The 15,625-nt window shown below is 39.9% G+C and overlaps 1 protein-coding gene across 1 annotated transcript in view; it reads left to right on the forward strand.

Annotated features, from left to right (window-relative positions):
- mfhas1 (multifunctional ROCO family signaling regulator 1) overlaps positions 1-7,251 on the forward strand; it is a 32,230-nt gene extending 24,979 nt beyond the window's left edge. The window contains exons 2-3 of the mRNA XM_084047522.1: positions 3,794-4,248; positions 5,058-7,251. Coding sequence (XP_083903648.1) covers positions 3,794-3,924 — 131 coding nt within the window. The 3' untranslated portion in view covers positions 3,925-4,248; positions 5,058-7,251. The remainder of the gene's footprint in view (positions 1-3,793; positions 4,249-5,057) is intronic.
- The last annotated feature ends 8,374 nt before the right edge of the window (positions 7,252-15,625 follow it).

Raw genomic sequence — 15,625 nt, forward strand, 5'->3', positions numbered from 1 at the left:
AGCCTAATCTTTAACATGACATAAGAGCAATGGTTCTCAGAGTGGGGTCCCTGAGTGGGTTCCATGGGGGGATCCCCTTGGGGTCCGTGGTCCTTAATGCATACCATAGTAGTGGGGGTCCTCGAAATTTAAAAGTTTGAGAACCAGGTTTATAGAGGGAGACGGAAGAAGAATACTGACAACAAGTAGAGCAGGGGTGATGCAACTGTGATGATGGAGAGGGCCACTATATTTCCACTCTCACTCCAGAGGGCCACATTGCATTCATCTTATCTCCGTATTTTAACTTTTTTCGTAAATTAATGCCGTACCGTTTACCATTCTAATTCACACAAAAGTGCTCAAAACGCGTCGCAGCGCGACGCGTTTTGAGCTTGTAGATCTGCTATTTTTGCTATTTTTGAATTGGAATCCTGATTAGTATCATTTTTATTTAATTTCAAATGCATTTGAACTTAAATACAAATACAAATACATTGGACATAAAACAGACAATAGAATTGTTATACTAGTCATTAAGCTACTAACATAGACTGAAGTAATTAAAGCGGCTCATGTTTGGAATTGTAACCGCTGAAATCAATAATATATCAGTATTCCGGTATTAACCTGTGGGCCGCATTAAGTGAAGGTGGGGGCCCCCGGGCCGCCAGTTGCCCACGTATGAAGTAGAGGGAATAGAAGGCCAGCAGGGCTCTCTGTCCCTGAATATTGTGATGGCCCTCCTCGACCCTCAACCCTGCTACTGTCTGCTGCAACAAACAGCTGCTTCATCTCTGGATCATAAGACCATGTATTATTACTTCAGAAAATCTCATGATTCATGATATATTAACCCATTGAGACCGGGAACGCATCTGTGTCATTTTAAGATTTCTTTTGGGGTATTCAAAAATAGCAGATCTGCAAGCTTATAGCACGGCACAGAGTGCCGCACTGAGCTTGCATATCTGCTATTTTTGAAAATGTTTGAAAATGTGTGCAAATCTTTGAATACATATTTTTTAAAGCAAACATTTGTAAAATATGTTGTTCCAGGGACCTCTAGAAGCAAAGATTTGAGTTACAATTGTTATATAAATATACAATATTTATACAAATTTTCACGTTAACAAAAAATTAGCAGATCTTCAAGCTCATAGCATGGCACATGGATCATGTTATGAGCTTGTAGATCTGCTATTTTTTAATAGCCCAAAGAAATCTTAAAATGACACAGATGCGTTCCCGGTCTTAATGGGTTAATATCATGAATCATGAGATTTTCTGAAGTAATAATATCTGGTCTTATGATACAGAGATGAAGCAGATGTTTGTTGAAGCAGACAGTAGCAGGGTTGAGGTCGAGGAGGCCCTAATCTAATGACTCACAGGTTGCTGGTTTGATGCTCTCCGTATAGACGGAGAGGTTGAACTCCAGCTGTGTGACTGCAGCTGCACTGCTGCATGTGTCCCCACATGATTTTGTGTGTGTGTGTGTGTGTGTGTGTGTGGGGGGGGGGGGGGGGGCAGATGACAGTAAAGTGACAATTTGAGGACTTTTAAGACCTTTTTAATACCTAAAAAAATAGTATATATATATTTTGAAAGCGAACATTTGTACTGCATGTTTGTTTTTGTCACATTCCTGTGCCAAAATAGTACTTTTGAAAATAGTGGGTGAAATACTCCTTTAAGACCTGTATACGTCGTCGTACGACAAATAATGGAAATAGCTGATGTACAAGCTCACAGCGGGCCGCATCGCAAGCTTGATTTGCAAGATTTGGTATTTTCAAAGGCTTTTTTGAGAAATTTCTTGTACGTTGTTTTGCCTATAATGATGGGGACGCCAGGTTGAAAGTGGTTAAGAGTGATAGGAGAACAAGGACTATGCTACAAGGTAACTATGACAACAGATAAGCTACATACCAGGCCTCTGTCCAAATAGTCCACAAGGAAGTGCAGACATAATAAGTAACCTAGGATAGCAGGCACATTGTATAAGCTATGGCTATTCAAGAGATTGAACCCATTTTAGGCCACCGTCCGTCACCCAAAAATGTGTCCAGTGCAACTAAGCATTCTGTGTGTGTGTGTGTGTGTGTGTGTGTGTGTGTGTGTGTGTGTGTGTGTGTGTGTGTGTGTGTGTGTGTGTGTGTGTGTGTGTGTGTGTGTGTGTGTGTGTGTGTGTGTGTGTGTGTGTGTGTGTGTGTGTGTGTGTGTGCGTGCGTGTGTGTGTGTGTTTTTTAGACCCTCTATAGTTTGTAAAACGTACCTCAGTTGCTCTGTACTTGGTGCATTGTTTTTCTATCTACATAAAATCTGTTTGCCAAAAATAGCAGATCTGCAAGCTCACAAAGCATCGCAATCTGCTATTGGCGAACGCTCCACCTAGAACAGGGATGCTGGCGTTCAAGTGCTTAAATGTCAAGTAGTTATTTTCAACCTGTCCTACAGTATAATGGAAAAGGTTTTCCTCGTGACAGACATACTGTATCTCAGGGGGAAAGAGTTACATATTTCCGTACCGTGATATGACATACACGTTAGGTGTTATAAAGTAACAATGTCATTCAGGAGGTTTGAGAAGACCTGACCTACAGTATGAAGCAGTTAGGAGCATCAGTTCAACCAACTAATAAGTTGGTTGAACTGCTCTTTTTAACCTCCATAAAGTTTTGTGATCTTAATTTGTATTTATTTATTCCCATTATAACCAGAACCACCCTTGAAGGGGGAGATATGTCATAAAATGTTTTAATAAAAACTAATAAAAAAGCACAAACTTGCAGATATTTTTGATAATAAAAATAAATAATTTGAAGGTTCTACCTCCTGGGCAGGGCAAAATAATAGTCTGTCCTGAAACTATAGGATGCAAGCAAAACAAATGATATGCCTAAATAACATCTAAATTACATTTTAACCTCTGCATAAGACTAGTCAGTCAACCAGCAGAGCGAGAAATAACCCATATTAACATGTCTATGAATAGCACATACATTTAATCACTCATACATTTACTATGTTGTCTCATAGTAACTGAAGCCCTTCACTGGTATCAACAGTTTGTTCCTTCTTATGTGCTGCACAGTGTACCACTGCCATCTAGTGGTCAAATAGAGAATAGCTGTCTTGGAAAGCCAAACCTTGCTGTCTGTAACAACATGAACTTTATAGTTATTGAATATTCATTACAGGTAGGACAATAGATAAGGGTAAACTTCCCGTATTTACTTACTAGTCCATAGCACAATATCAGTTGCTTTTTTTAAATAAATTATATAATTTAGAACTGACGTGATATAGGAAAGTTGCTAGTTGTACATACTTTATTGAATTTACTTTGATATAATATTGGCCTATAATTCAAACCCTGCTATACCGGCAGTACTCTGGAAGCCTTTGTTCATATTGAGCTTGATGACTCTACCAGGGTTCTTCCACTCTGACGTTGGAACATTCAGAGTTATTGTTCATGAGAATGACAAGGCAAAATGATATCCTTGACATTTAGAAAGGTTGAGAATAACTTCATGAATGCATTGTCTCCTCTCGTTGTGTTATATCTGGGATTTCTGAGTGTTATTTCTGGGATTTCTGAGCGTGTACGAAATGGAATTTGAGGATTTTACCTGTCCTATAATAGAAGGGGTCCCAGAGATTAAAAAAAGAAACAAAAGAAAACTGGTATTAAATGGGGGTCCGTGGTCTAATACATATCAAACTCAGGGTCCTGATTGAAGCGACTTGAGAATCACGTCATTAACCCATCGTCTCCATCTCTCTCGTTGTGTTTTCTGTCTGTCAGGTGAGCTGCTCAACCAGACTCGTCCAGAGGGACTGACGGAGATCATCTGTCCAAAGAACTGTGCCGAGCGTGTGAGCGTGGCCCTGGTCTACCCCCCCACCCCCACCGTGGCCAGTCCCTGTTTCAAGTGACCTCTGCCTGGGGCCTCCTGCCTGGGGTCAACCTGACTGACTGTGTCCCTCCTCCCAGGGTCCTCTCTGTCCCCCCACCCCCACCACGCTGACTGACACATCTTTATTATGAACACGCTGCTGCTGCATTCTGGTTCCTCCTTTCCTTTCCTTCTGAAGCCTGGCTGGATGGACACACACACACACACACACACACACACACACACACACACACACACACACACACACACACGCACACACACACACAACACACAACACACACACACAGTCCAGCCGGCTTTACACTGGATCACAACCTCGACCCAGTGGATCAACTTGAGATAGGTAATTAAGTGTACTGTAGTACAGGGGTCTTCAACAGGGGTCCGGGACCCCTAGGGGGTCCTCAGAGCTACTATAGGGGGTCCGCCAAATCTTTGTGTGATAGGATTTATTTTTTTTACATTAACCACTTGAACCCTAGAATTCCTTTTCTGAGGGGAACATTACGTTGAGAGCTTGTAGATCGGCTATTTTTGGCAAAGAGGCCAAAGGTGTAGAGGGAAAAAAGAGCAGATTAAGTAAAAAAAAAACTGTGTTAATCTGAAACACAATTTTATACAATATAGAGTAGGGGGTCCCTGCTTCATCTCTCTCTCAGCTAGGGGGTCCTTGGCCTGAAAACATTTAAGACCCCTGCTGTAGTATTCCTTATCTCTGTAGTTCTCAGCAGAAGTGCACAACAATACAGTATTGTGTGCAATTTCATTCAATTCCCAATACAGATGGCAATTCTACACCCTAAAAAAGTACAGTTTAAGCTCTTTCAATCTAGCATCCCTATATTTGCCATGTCATTATAGGCAGAAGTTGCAAGAATATCAAAGTCAATTATTTTCTTCCTTTTTAATTTGTCCTTCACACTTTTTGAACAGATTACATCTACTGAATCAAATGTGAAAGAACACAGACACCGGTGTCTTTTATGTCCTTAGAGCTACGAGTTGTGAGCTTGTAAATCTGCTGTTTTCACTATGAACACACCTGCGTACCTTGAGGTTTTTTACCTTATGTCATAGACATTGTTTACTTTTTTTCCACTGGTATCATAAAATGAGTCTTTATACATTTCCATTTCTCTCTTTCCATTCCAGGATGTGTGTTGGCTGCCTCAGCTGTTAATCCTGACAGAATGACGGGACCTTGGATGAGCGTCAGGCTGGGTTCATCCATATAGTTTGTACCATAGCAAGTCATCTGTGTCTTTTCAATCAATCTGACTCATTTTGGGAATGAAGCCTCTCAGAGTTATGCCTTGAAAGTGGACTAGAGCAGTGGTTCTCAAACCTTTTTTATGTCAAGCTGAGATTAATATGTAATTTGGCTGTGGACCCCCATCTGAAAAGATTTTGTGCCAGGGACCCCCATTCAAGATTAGTTTTGTTAAAATATTCAGAATTATTTTTTTATTGAAAATAGCAGATTTACACACTCAAAACGTGTGAGCTTTTTTCAAATAGCGTCTGTTTTCAAATAGCAAACGTAATATAGGCTTAAAGTAGTTAAACTGCTTTTTATGCTATATACAAATGGGGACCCCCTGGAGCCCTCCCAAGGACCCCTGTGGGTCCCCAGACCGCACTTTGAGAACCACTGGCCTAATGTACATCTCAGTACTAATCATGTATCAGTAGTTATCATGAATTGTTTGCAGGAACAAGCACTTAACAACGTTGTTCTTTGTCAACTTGTCAAAGTTAGCAAATACTGTGCACTGGCACAGGTTGGTGTACAACTTAGTCTCACATGGCCAGACTGTTGCCTCTCACAATGTTCAAATGCTTCTGTCATACAGTCTGGAGCAACCAGTGTTGATTTTATCGACTAAAACTATGACGAAAACATTTCGTAGACTTATCTTTTTTTCACTGACGAAAACTAAAGACTAAATATATTGACAATTTCGTCAACAAATAAAAAATAGACTAAATTGTTAGTGAGGGACTAGAGTGGAGAAGAGATCCAGTAGTAAACTAAAACTAAAAGACAGGTCATTTTATGTTTGGTTGCGCTCGGGTGTTGCGCTCTGAAAATAGCAGATCTACAAGCTCACAACGCGTCGCAGCGCGACACATTGTGAGCTTGTAGATCGGCTATTTTCAGCATGCAACCAAGTGTAAAATCAGCCATTACGACGCCATCAAGGCACCGCCAACATACATTTTAGTCAACTAAATCAACTGTACATTTAGTCGACTATAATCTGATATTTAGTCACACTAAAACTAGAGTAACAGTACAACATTTCAGATGACTAAAATATGACTAAAACTAAATTAAATTGTATTAAAAAAACTATGACTAAAACTAAATAAAAATGTGATGTCAAAATCAACACTGGGAGCAACTGGAAACTCGGAAAATTATCCGGGGGATAATGTCTCCTCCCCTCTTCCGTTTTCGTCTTTACAGTCGCGCAAATGTGTCCTAATATAAATCAAAATAATAGGAAACCATATATAGCTTGCTGCTTAGCAGAAATGGAAATTTGAAAAAAAAAAGTAAAAGATATCTAAAAATATGTTTTGTGAACGGAAATGGCGGAACAGATGGCGGCTTCCATTCTCGGCTTTCAGGATGTGTAGTTCTAGCATTCGAAAGATTGTGGAATAGTTGGTCTGGCCATGTGAGACTAGTATACTGTATAGGCTACAACCCAACACATGACTGATGCATCCTAAACATGTTTAATCAAACACACCTTAAGGAGAACACGCCTACAAGTGTTAACCACGTGAACCCATAGCGTCCCTTTTATGCGCATGTCTCATAATAGGAGAACGTTTGGGGAGAATAGCAGATCCACAAGCTCACAATCGACTATTTCCGGCATTGTGATTTGGTGTAGAGAGAAAAAAGGGTCAAAATCGTGTCATGCAAAAGTTGTGAGCTTGTAGATCGGCTGTTTCTAGTGAAGAGATTTGGTGTAGAGGGAAAAAGGAGTGTGCCAAGGATATACCTCTGGGGGATCCCAGTTAATGAAGCATACTGTATAGCTTAAGAGGGTCGATGCCTATCTGCGTTTTAACAATAATTCATTACATTTATGAAACCAAATGTGAAAGAACACTGACTGACGTAATGGCTGTACTTTATATTGTGTGTCCCTTAATGCTACGTAAATACAAGAGCTAACGCCTTTTATGCCTCCCCCACACACCCCCAACAGTGGGCCGACTTCACAGAGGGGTCGCCAAATAATTTACGAATACGTTTGCCCGCCCCCCCCCCCGCCGGCCAGCATTCACATTAGCCCATTAAGACCTGAGGCCGCGTCTAAAAAAATCTAAATCCTAACAATTTTTCGGAAAAAAATGCAAAAAAATATTTTTCACGATTATTCAAAAATAGCAGATCTACAAGCTCATAGCGCGGCACTCGGTGCCGCGCTATGAGCTTGTAGATCTGCTATTTTTGAATAGCCAAAGTAATCTAAAGTGGCACAGATGCGTTCCAGGTCTTAATGGGTTAGTGATGTTGTTTGGTACCCAAGTACACTTCAACTGTAATGGTACTTGGGTGCCTCAAGGGAGCGCTGTGGACTATGGGGCTTTGGGAGATAGAGAATGTCATGTGACCGACGAAGAGTCACTTGTCAGAGTTTAGAGCGAATGATAAAGTTCAACTGTGTGCCTGACGTTTACTTGAGTTATAATAATAACGGAGAAACAATACACAACCAAAGCAGTGAGAGGACTGCGCGCGGACAGTCTTTGGAACAGCAGCCAACATAACGGCATGATTTCAAACAACGCGACGCAACGTCCACAATTGTCGCATGACAGTGACGTCACTGACGCATCCTTGGTATCTTATAAGCAGCTTTGAGCGTATGGTGCCGCATAACCGACGTCACTCACTCATCACTTGGTATCTTTATCCTAGGATTCAACTAGCGACGTGGCCACGTAATTTGGTGACGCATCCAATCGCAATCGCCATGGGCGGAGCGGAACACGGCAACTTTGAAAAGCTATAAGGCCAACTCCCTCACGTGACCTTGTATAAGCGACGTGATTGGTTAAAAAAAACCTTAACCTGGACACAGGCGACAAGCACTGTCGGTTAGTCTCCGGCCCCTAGGTGGGGGCGAGACAATAAAGGTTCACAGTGAAAACACATGAGCCCTCATGGTGCATCTGTTCAACAGGTTGCTTACAACCGTCACCTAACAGCGCTGCTTCTCAACCATTATCATTACCACAGACCCCCCATTTAATAACGATTTGTTATCTCTGCGACCCCAAGTCTACGCTGTAAACCATCAATCTTTTAGCTGGTGAACCCCCTGGAACCCCCTCAAGGGGGACCCCTGGGGGTCCCCAGACCCCACGTTTAGAGAACCTGTGACCTACGCAGGTCTATGTAAATATTTCTGTCCATATCAACATTAAGCTTCGACACGCAAGAGACATGGCGTTTACTATGTGAACATAGACACACACAAACATTATTCTGTAATATACAGTTATCACTTTAGCAACCCACTCCGATAAAACTCTCCATTGTACATACATTTAGATGGTCCAGGACTTTGGCATGCACTGGTCTACATGCATAAGGGAGGAAGGTTTAGAGTTGTAATTACATACTTTGTCTTAAGATCAGTGGACTAGATAGTTCCCTAAAAGAATATTAAACATCAGTTGTACTTGTACAGAAATCCATCTATCTTGGTCTCGTACCAAACCATGTCAACCCATTCCATCCCGGAATGCATCTCTGTCATTTTGAGATTTCTTTGGCTATTAAAAAATAGCAGATCTACAAGCTCATAGCTATGACCGAGTGCCGGCTATTTTTGAATAGCCAAAGAAAATCTTAAAATGATAGATGCGTTCCCGGTCTTAATGGGTTAAATTTCCGTCCACACCAAGCACCATAACTCATAATTTATCTTTCACTCCACTTGACTTAGAGCAATTTTCTAAACTTATATCTTTATAGTTCTAGTTATAGTGCTCGGTGTGGATGACCCTTACTGAGTAATATGTCATTTCAGCCTCGTTGAAGCTGCACGATGTAACTGTCCTCTTTTTTTTCTACCATTGAGATAATATAGAGCCTGCCTGCTTGCTCAGGGGATAAATTAAATCTTGACCATCAGGTATAAATTGGTGTCAGATCCTGTGTCTAGCTGAGAAATTACCTTTGACACGATCTAAATGTCTCAATAGAAGAGCAGGGAGACCAAATACAACCACCACCAGTTGCATAAGTTCAATTGTATTAACATACTCTAGCATACAGATTGGACAAAATTACAGGTTATTCTTTATTTTTTTTAAGTTACATAGTGCCGCTTTAAGTGCTCAAGATTATCTTGAAATTGCCCAAAAGAGGCTCCTTGGCTGCAGACCTCCACTGTAAGCGCAACCGCCATTGTCATACAGAACATATTCTGCAGAGTTAAGCCTATACTTTGCCCTCGTGCTCTGCTTTCAAACTGGAAATACGGTACGAGATGAATGGTTAAGTTTAGGTAATAATAACCATAAATAGTTGATTTTGGAAAGCTGTTGTCGGTAACTTTTGATCAAATTAAAGATCTAATCTGTGTCGTCTAATTTAGCTACAGAATGATCACCATAATTATGCTCAGTACATGTACGTATTGTGAAAAAAGAAATCCAATGAACATAATATTATCTGGGACAGGTCACTGTAGCTACATCTGTTTCTATGTGTGATTTCATGATATTATTTTCTCTCTGGATGATATACTGTAATGTGTCATATACCACGGTATATTTTCTTCTAGCACTGGCTACTTTGTTTCATCATAGCCGTAATGGATATTAAGACAGTATCAGTTCTTACTTGTCAATATGTCATTAGAAAAAAACACAACCTTAAAACACTGAAAACACGCTTAAAAGAGCGATCATTGTTTCTCTGTGTAAAGCCATCCTAAAAACTGCAATGTGGCTGACTCATCCTAATGTTAGTGTGCGTATTATACAGCACCAAATCAGTCCTTTAGTTTCATCAATCAGTTGATGAGACAAAAACGAACTAATGCAGATGGAACGTTTGTTTAATCCTTCCAAAGTGGCCCAATTTACAAAACAAAAATGCTATCCAAAAATCCTTTTTCTTTTTTTACCTTACTTCCTGTATTAAAAACTAAGCTAGAGGGCTAAAGTCATCACATCATTTCCAGCAGTATGACAGTGGCCTGTCTGCAGCCAGACTGTATTAAAATAAAACACATTTATAATAAAGGACAGATCTTCAGTGTACACAGAGAGAAGACTTCCTCCAAGGTCAGGTCTGTGGTATTATTTAGATCAGCGGTTCTCAGCCAGAGGTCCGGGGACCACCAGTGGTCCTTGAGTGGGGTTCCAGGGGGTCCCCTAGCAAAATGTGTTAATAACATAGCATCTTTAACCACTTTAACCCTTTATACTTTGGCTATTTTTGAAAAATCGTGACCATTTGTGCACTCTCAGAGCTACAGACCTGCAAGGGTCTGCATTTGGAACCCCCCTCAAGGAAACCCTGAGAGGGTCCCCACCCCCCCGGACCACACTTTCAGAACCACTGGTTTAGATAGTGTAATTTGTTTGAACGATCCTTTTTGACTGGTGTTGAAAGAAAATGCTGCAAACATGGCAAAAAATATTTACAGAAAACTATTGTTATTGTTTTTTCATTTGTATATAATATATTTATTTTTGTATGTTGACACAGGATGTCATTACTACAGCTATAATATTATGTACAGTGCAATGTTGTGCATGACTCACTTAACGCGAAGTGGGAACGCACAGGTTTTATAATGTAGCTGGTGAGCAAAACGTTGCGAAACATGAAACACTAGATACAAAATGAATTCAATAAATTGTTTTATTAATTTCTGCATTGTCTGCGTTTTTCATACAGCGATATATACTGTATATTAAAGTTGCCTATTTTGAACCTGGGTCATATTTAAGATGTCGCCGTGAAAATCTGACAAAACGTTGTGATGCAATGTGGGGACTGTGGGTGGTGGGGGGGGTTGGGGGGGGGTTGAAAGTACAGGAATAAGACACGATAGTATCAGACGTGATACTGACATGATAATTGATTTGATTGATATGCAAATGTACTTGATTTAACACACACACACACACACACACACACACACACCTTCAGCCCTATATATATATTTTGGCCATTTGAAAATAGCCAATCTACAAGCTCACAGTGTGCTACGATGCGACGCATTGTGAGCTTGTAGATGAGCTATTTTCGAAAGATCTTTTAATACATTTCGAACTTGTGTAATGAGACATTCTGCATAATGATGAGTACTTTTACTTTTGGTACTTCCAAGTATATTTTGATGCCGATACGTTTGTACTTTTGCTCAAGTACATTTTTAATAGCGGGCTTGAATAGAGTACTTCTACATTGCAGTATTGATGCTTTTACTTAAGTATAACAAATGTAGTACTTTTTCCACCCTCTGTCAGACTGTGACACATGCAATAAAGAGCCATCTGTGAGCCCTCGTGTCCTCATGGAGAGCAGCCGTTCCACAGCAGAGAGACAGAGGATGCATGCAGCAGTGTCTAGTGAGCCCACAAGTTCAGTATTGTAACACTGAAGAGCCTCCTGGATGAATGAATCCACTGACAACCAGCCAAGGACTGAGAAGAAAGCGGTCCTTCAGTTCATAAACTGCATTCTACAACTGACCTGTGGGAGGCAGCAATTTAATGCAATTCAAGAAGTAGTGGTATTTATAGGTTGGTTGAGAACATGTGGTGAGACTGAGCTCAGAAATCAACCTGTGATGGTTGGTTTGTTTGTTTGTTTGTTTGTTTCTCCTGTTGTGGCACATGGTCGGTAGTTCAGTATTTAACCACTTAAAGGGATATTTCACTTTCAAACATGTTTGGGGTCATTTTAATGTCTCCTTTGGCTTTTGAGTTTCAGTTTCACCTCAGACAGTTTTTAAGTTGCTTGATTCAGTATCTAGATATTTAAAGGTAGGGTAAGTGATTTGCTTTGGTTAAAATAAGTGTTAAATAGCTCTATATTCTGATAGTAGGCTATATTGCTATAGAGTGTTTGTTCAGTATTCAGGAGTCACCTTGTCTCTCCACCACTTTATTAAACAGAAAATGCATTTTCGTTTCAGTTTCATTTCCAATTGTATCCAACCAGGACAGAGAACTCAATCAGGATACAGATTAAACACCTACCGAAAAATGTATTTTCTGTTTATTAAAGAGAGAGAGACAAGGAGACATCTGTTACTGAAAAAACACTCTATAGCAATGATTACTATCAGAATATAGTATTTTAACCTTTTAACAAAATACTTTTTGTTTTAACCAAAAAATATCACTTACCCTACCTTTAATATTCAATCAGACACGCCCCTTCTTACACCAAATCTCTTTAGCCAAAATGAGCCAATCTATTTTTAATGAATGTCCCCCCCAGAATAGGAATGCGGGGGTTCAAGTGGATAGACACCCTAGTAATGATTCAGTGATTATGTTTGGAGAATGTATGCTGCTGTTCATGTTGTATATGCTGTATGGGTACACTTAGCTTAAGCTACTTACACTTGTAACGGTCAGATATTCAATATTGACTACTACTATTAAATCACGGGTTGTGAATGATCTCTTTACAGATAAAATTGATTATAGGATACTGAATGTAATTAACTTCAATGAATACAAAGCAAACAAACACAGACAGGAATAAATGAAGGCTCAGAAGTTGTGGTCAAGTTTTAACCCCTTATATCTACTTAACTTAATGTGGCAAAAATAATACATGCATTGTCCAAATACACAGATCATAAAGCAGCCGACGGTAAAGCCTGCGTCCCGCACGCACGCTCCTATTGTTCTGTATAGTTCCGTGCGCGTCTCCCACCCAAACGCTCCCAAAACAGCACGAAAAAAGTTAATCCAAAAGAAAATGTAATGAATCCACTCCAGAAACGAAAGTATAATCCAAAGTAGCCCCGAAACAAACATGACTGTCATACCATGACAGTCATGGAACCACTTGTTCCTGGTTTGCGATTTATTTTACATCTACATAAACGTTCAGATGTCAAATATAAAGTGCTGACCTCCACATAGAATGGAGGTCGATGGACGAATTTGGGACCTCAAAAAAACACTTTCACCTAGAAACTCCATTCACAGTTCAAAAATTCCACCTTACTGTGGACATGCATGCTTGAGATTTTTTCTTTTGAAATCATTTGTAGTTTTGGAGATATTTAACTTTAAGCGCCCCATTCATTGTCGATGCGGCAATGGACATTTAAAGGCAGGCTTACAACTACATACTTACGCCTAGTAACCTCATTCATACTTTAAAATATTCATCTTACTCTGGACATGTTTGCCTGAAAAGGAATCTTTGAAATGTTGCATAGTTTTAGAATTGTACTCCTTTAAAAGTTCAGAGATTTAGAATGGAGGCGGATGGAAGGTTAGGGTTAGGGTATAGGGACCTCAAAAAAACACGTTCACCTAGAAACTCCATTCACAGTTCAAAAATTCCACCTTACTGTGGACATGCATGCTTGAGATTTTTTCTTTTGAAATCATTTGTAGTTTTGAAGATATTTAACTTTAAGCGCCCCATTCATTGTCGATGCGGCAATGGACATTTAAAGGCAGGCTTACAACTACATACTTACGCCTAGTAACCTCATTCATACTTTAAAATGTTCATCTTACTCTGGACATGCTTGCCTGAAAAGGAATCTTTGAAATGTTGCATAGTTTTAGAATTGTACTCCTTTAAAAGTTCCACCAGGAAACCTGTAACTCTCAGCCAACAGCATAGCTAAACTGGTAGAGCGTCTGTCCGAAGAGACCGAATTGGCCAGATTCGGTTTCAGTTACTAAGGTGGTGACTGGATTTGAACCAGGACACTCCTACAAGTTATTCTACGGATATCAGTCAATTTATCCGTTGCCCCAAGTACATACTTACGCCTAGTAACCTCATTCATACTTTAAAATGTTCATCTTACTCTGGACATGTTTGCCTGAAAAGGAATCTTTGAAATGTTGCATAGTTTTAGAATTGTACTCCTTTAAAAGTTCCACCAGGAAACCTGGTTTCATTCATTGTCGATGCGGCAATGGACATTTAAAGGCAGGCTTACAACTACATACTTACGCCTAGTAACCTCATTCATACTTTAAAATGTTCATCTTACTCTGGACATGTTTGCCTGAAAAGGAATCTTTGAAATGTTGCATATTTTTAGAATTGTACTCCTTTAAAAGTTCAGAGTTTTTGAATGTTGGCGGATGGAAGGTTTTGGGACCTCAAAAAAACACTTTCACCTAGAAACTCCATTCACAGTTCAAAAATTCACCCTTCTGTGGACATGCATCCTTGAGATGTTTTACTTTGAAATGATTTGTAGTTTTTGAAATATTTAACTTTAAGCGCCTAATGCATTGTCAATGGCAATGGATATTTAAAGGGAAAAGGGTACAAAGTTTTCAAGGCTAAGTTAACAGAATAAGTCAGAACCTCTGTGGTGCAGTGGTTTAGATACAGGACCTGCAACCAGAAGGTTACCGGTTCAAATCCAACCAGGACAGGTCTCCAACAAATACCTGACTCTTGCACCTTTATCTGATCTTTCACTGAACAGCGTGTAAGACACCATAGAAAGTATGTACCATGATGGAGCAGTGGTTAAGATTCAGGCCTTACACACTGAAGGTCCTGAGTTCAAATCTCGCAAGGACATCTTTCTAACTTTTACCTGGGGCTTTTACCTTTATATAATCTTTCAGACAAATTCCACGCATGTCAACAGAACATGTAAGGACCTCTGTGGTGCAGTGGTTTAGATACAGGACTTGCAACCAGAAGATTCCTGGTTCAAATCCAACTGGCACACTTTTTTTTCTTTCCCAAGACTCAAGACCCTAAAGAGTCTTGAGTCGAACCAATTACTCCCGCGGAGACATCAAATTTCTCTTTTGGGCCATGAGTCCCAAGACTCAAGGCCCAAAAGAGAAATTTGATGTCTCCGCGGGAGTAATTGGTTCGACTCAAGACCCAAAAGAAGGTGAACTGACTGTAATGATTCAAAATGTCATATATAGAATAGAAACCCCATTCAAACTTTAAAATGTTCATCTTACTGTGGACATGTTTGCCTGAAAGGGAATCTTTGAAATGTTTAATAGTTTTAGAATTGTACTCCTTTAAAAGTTCAGAGATTTAGAATGGAGGTCGATGGACGAATTTGGGACCTCAAAAAAACACTTTCACCTAGAAACTCCATTCACAGTTCAAAAATTCCACCTTACTGTGGACATGCATGCTTGAGATTTTTTCTTTTGAAATCATTTGTAGTTTTGGAGATATTTAACTTTAAGCGCCCCATTCATTGTCGATGCGGCAATGGACATTTAAAGGCAGGCTTACAACTACATACTTACCCTAGTAACCTCATTCATACTTTAAAATGTTCGTCTTACTCTGGACATGTTTGCCTGAAAAGGAATCTTTGAAATGTTGCATAGTTTTAGAATTGTACTCCTTTAAAAGTTCAGAGATTTAGAATGGAGGCGGATGGAAGGTTAGGGTTAGGGTATAGGGACCTCAAAAAAACACGTTCACCTAGAAACTCCATTCACAGTTCAAAAATTCCACCTTACTGTGG

This window comes from Gymnoscopelus microlampas (assembly GCF_963454915.1).
Source record: "Gymnoscopelus microlampas genome assembly, chromosome: 21".
Taxonomy (NCBI): Eukaryota; Metazoa; Chordata; class Actinopteri; order Myctophiformes; family Myctophidae; genus Gymnoscopelus; species Gymnoscopelus microlampas.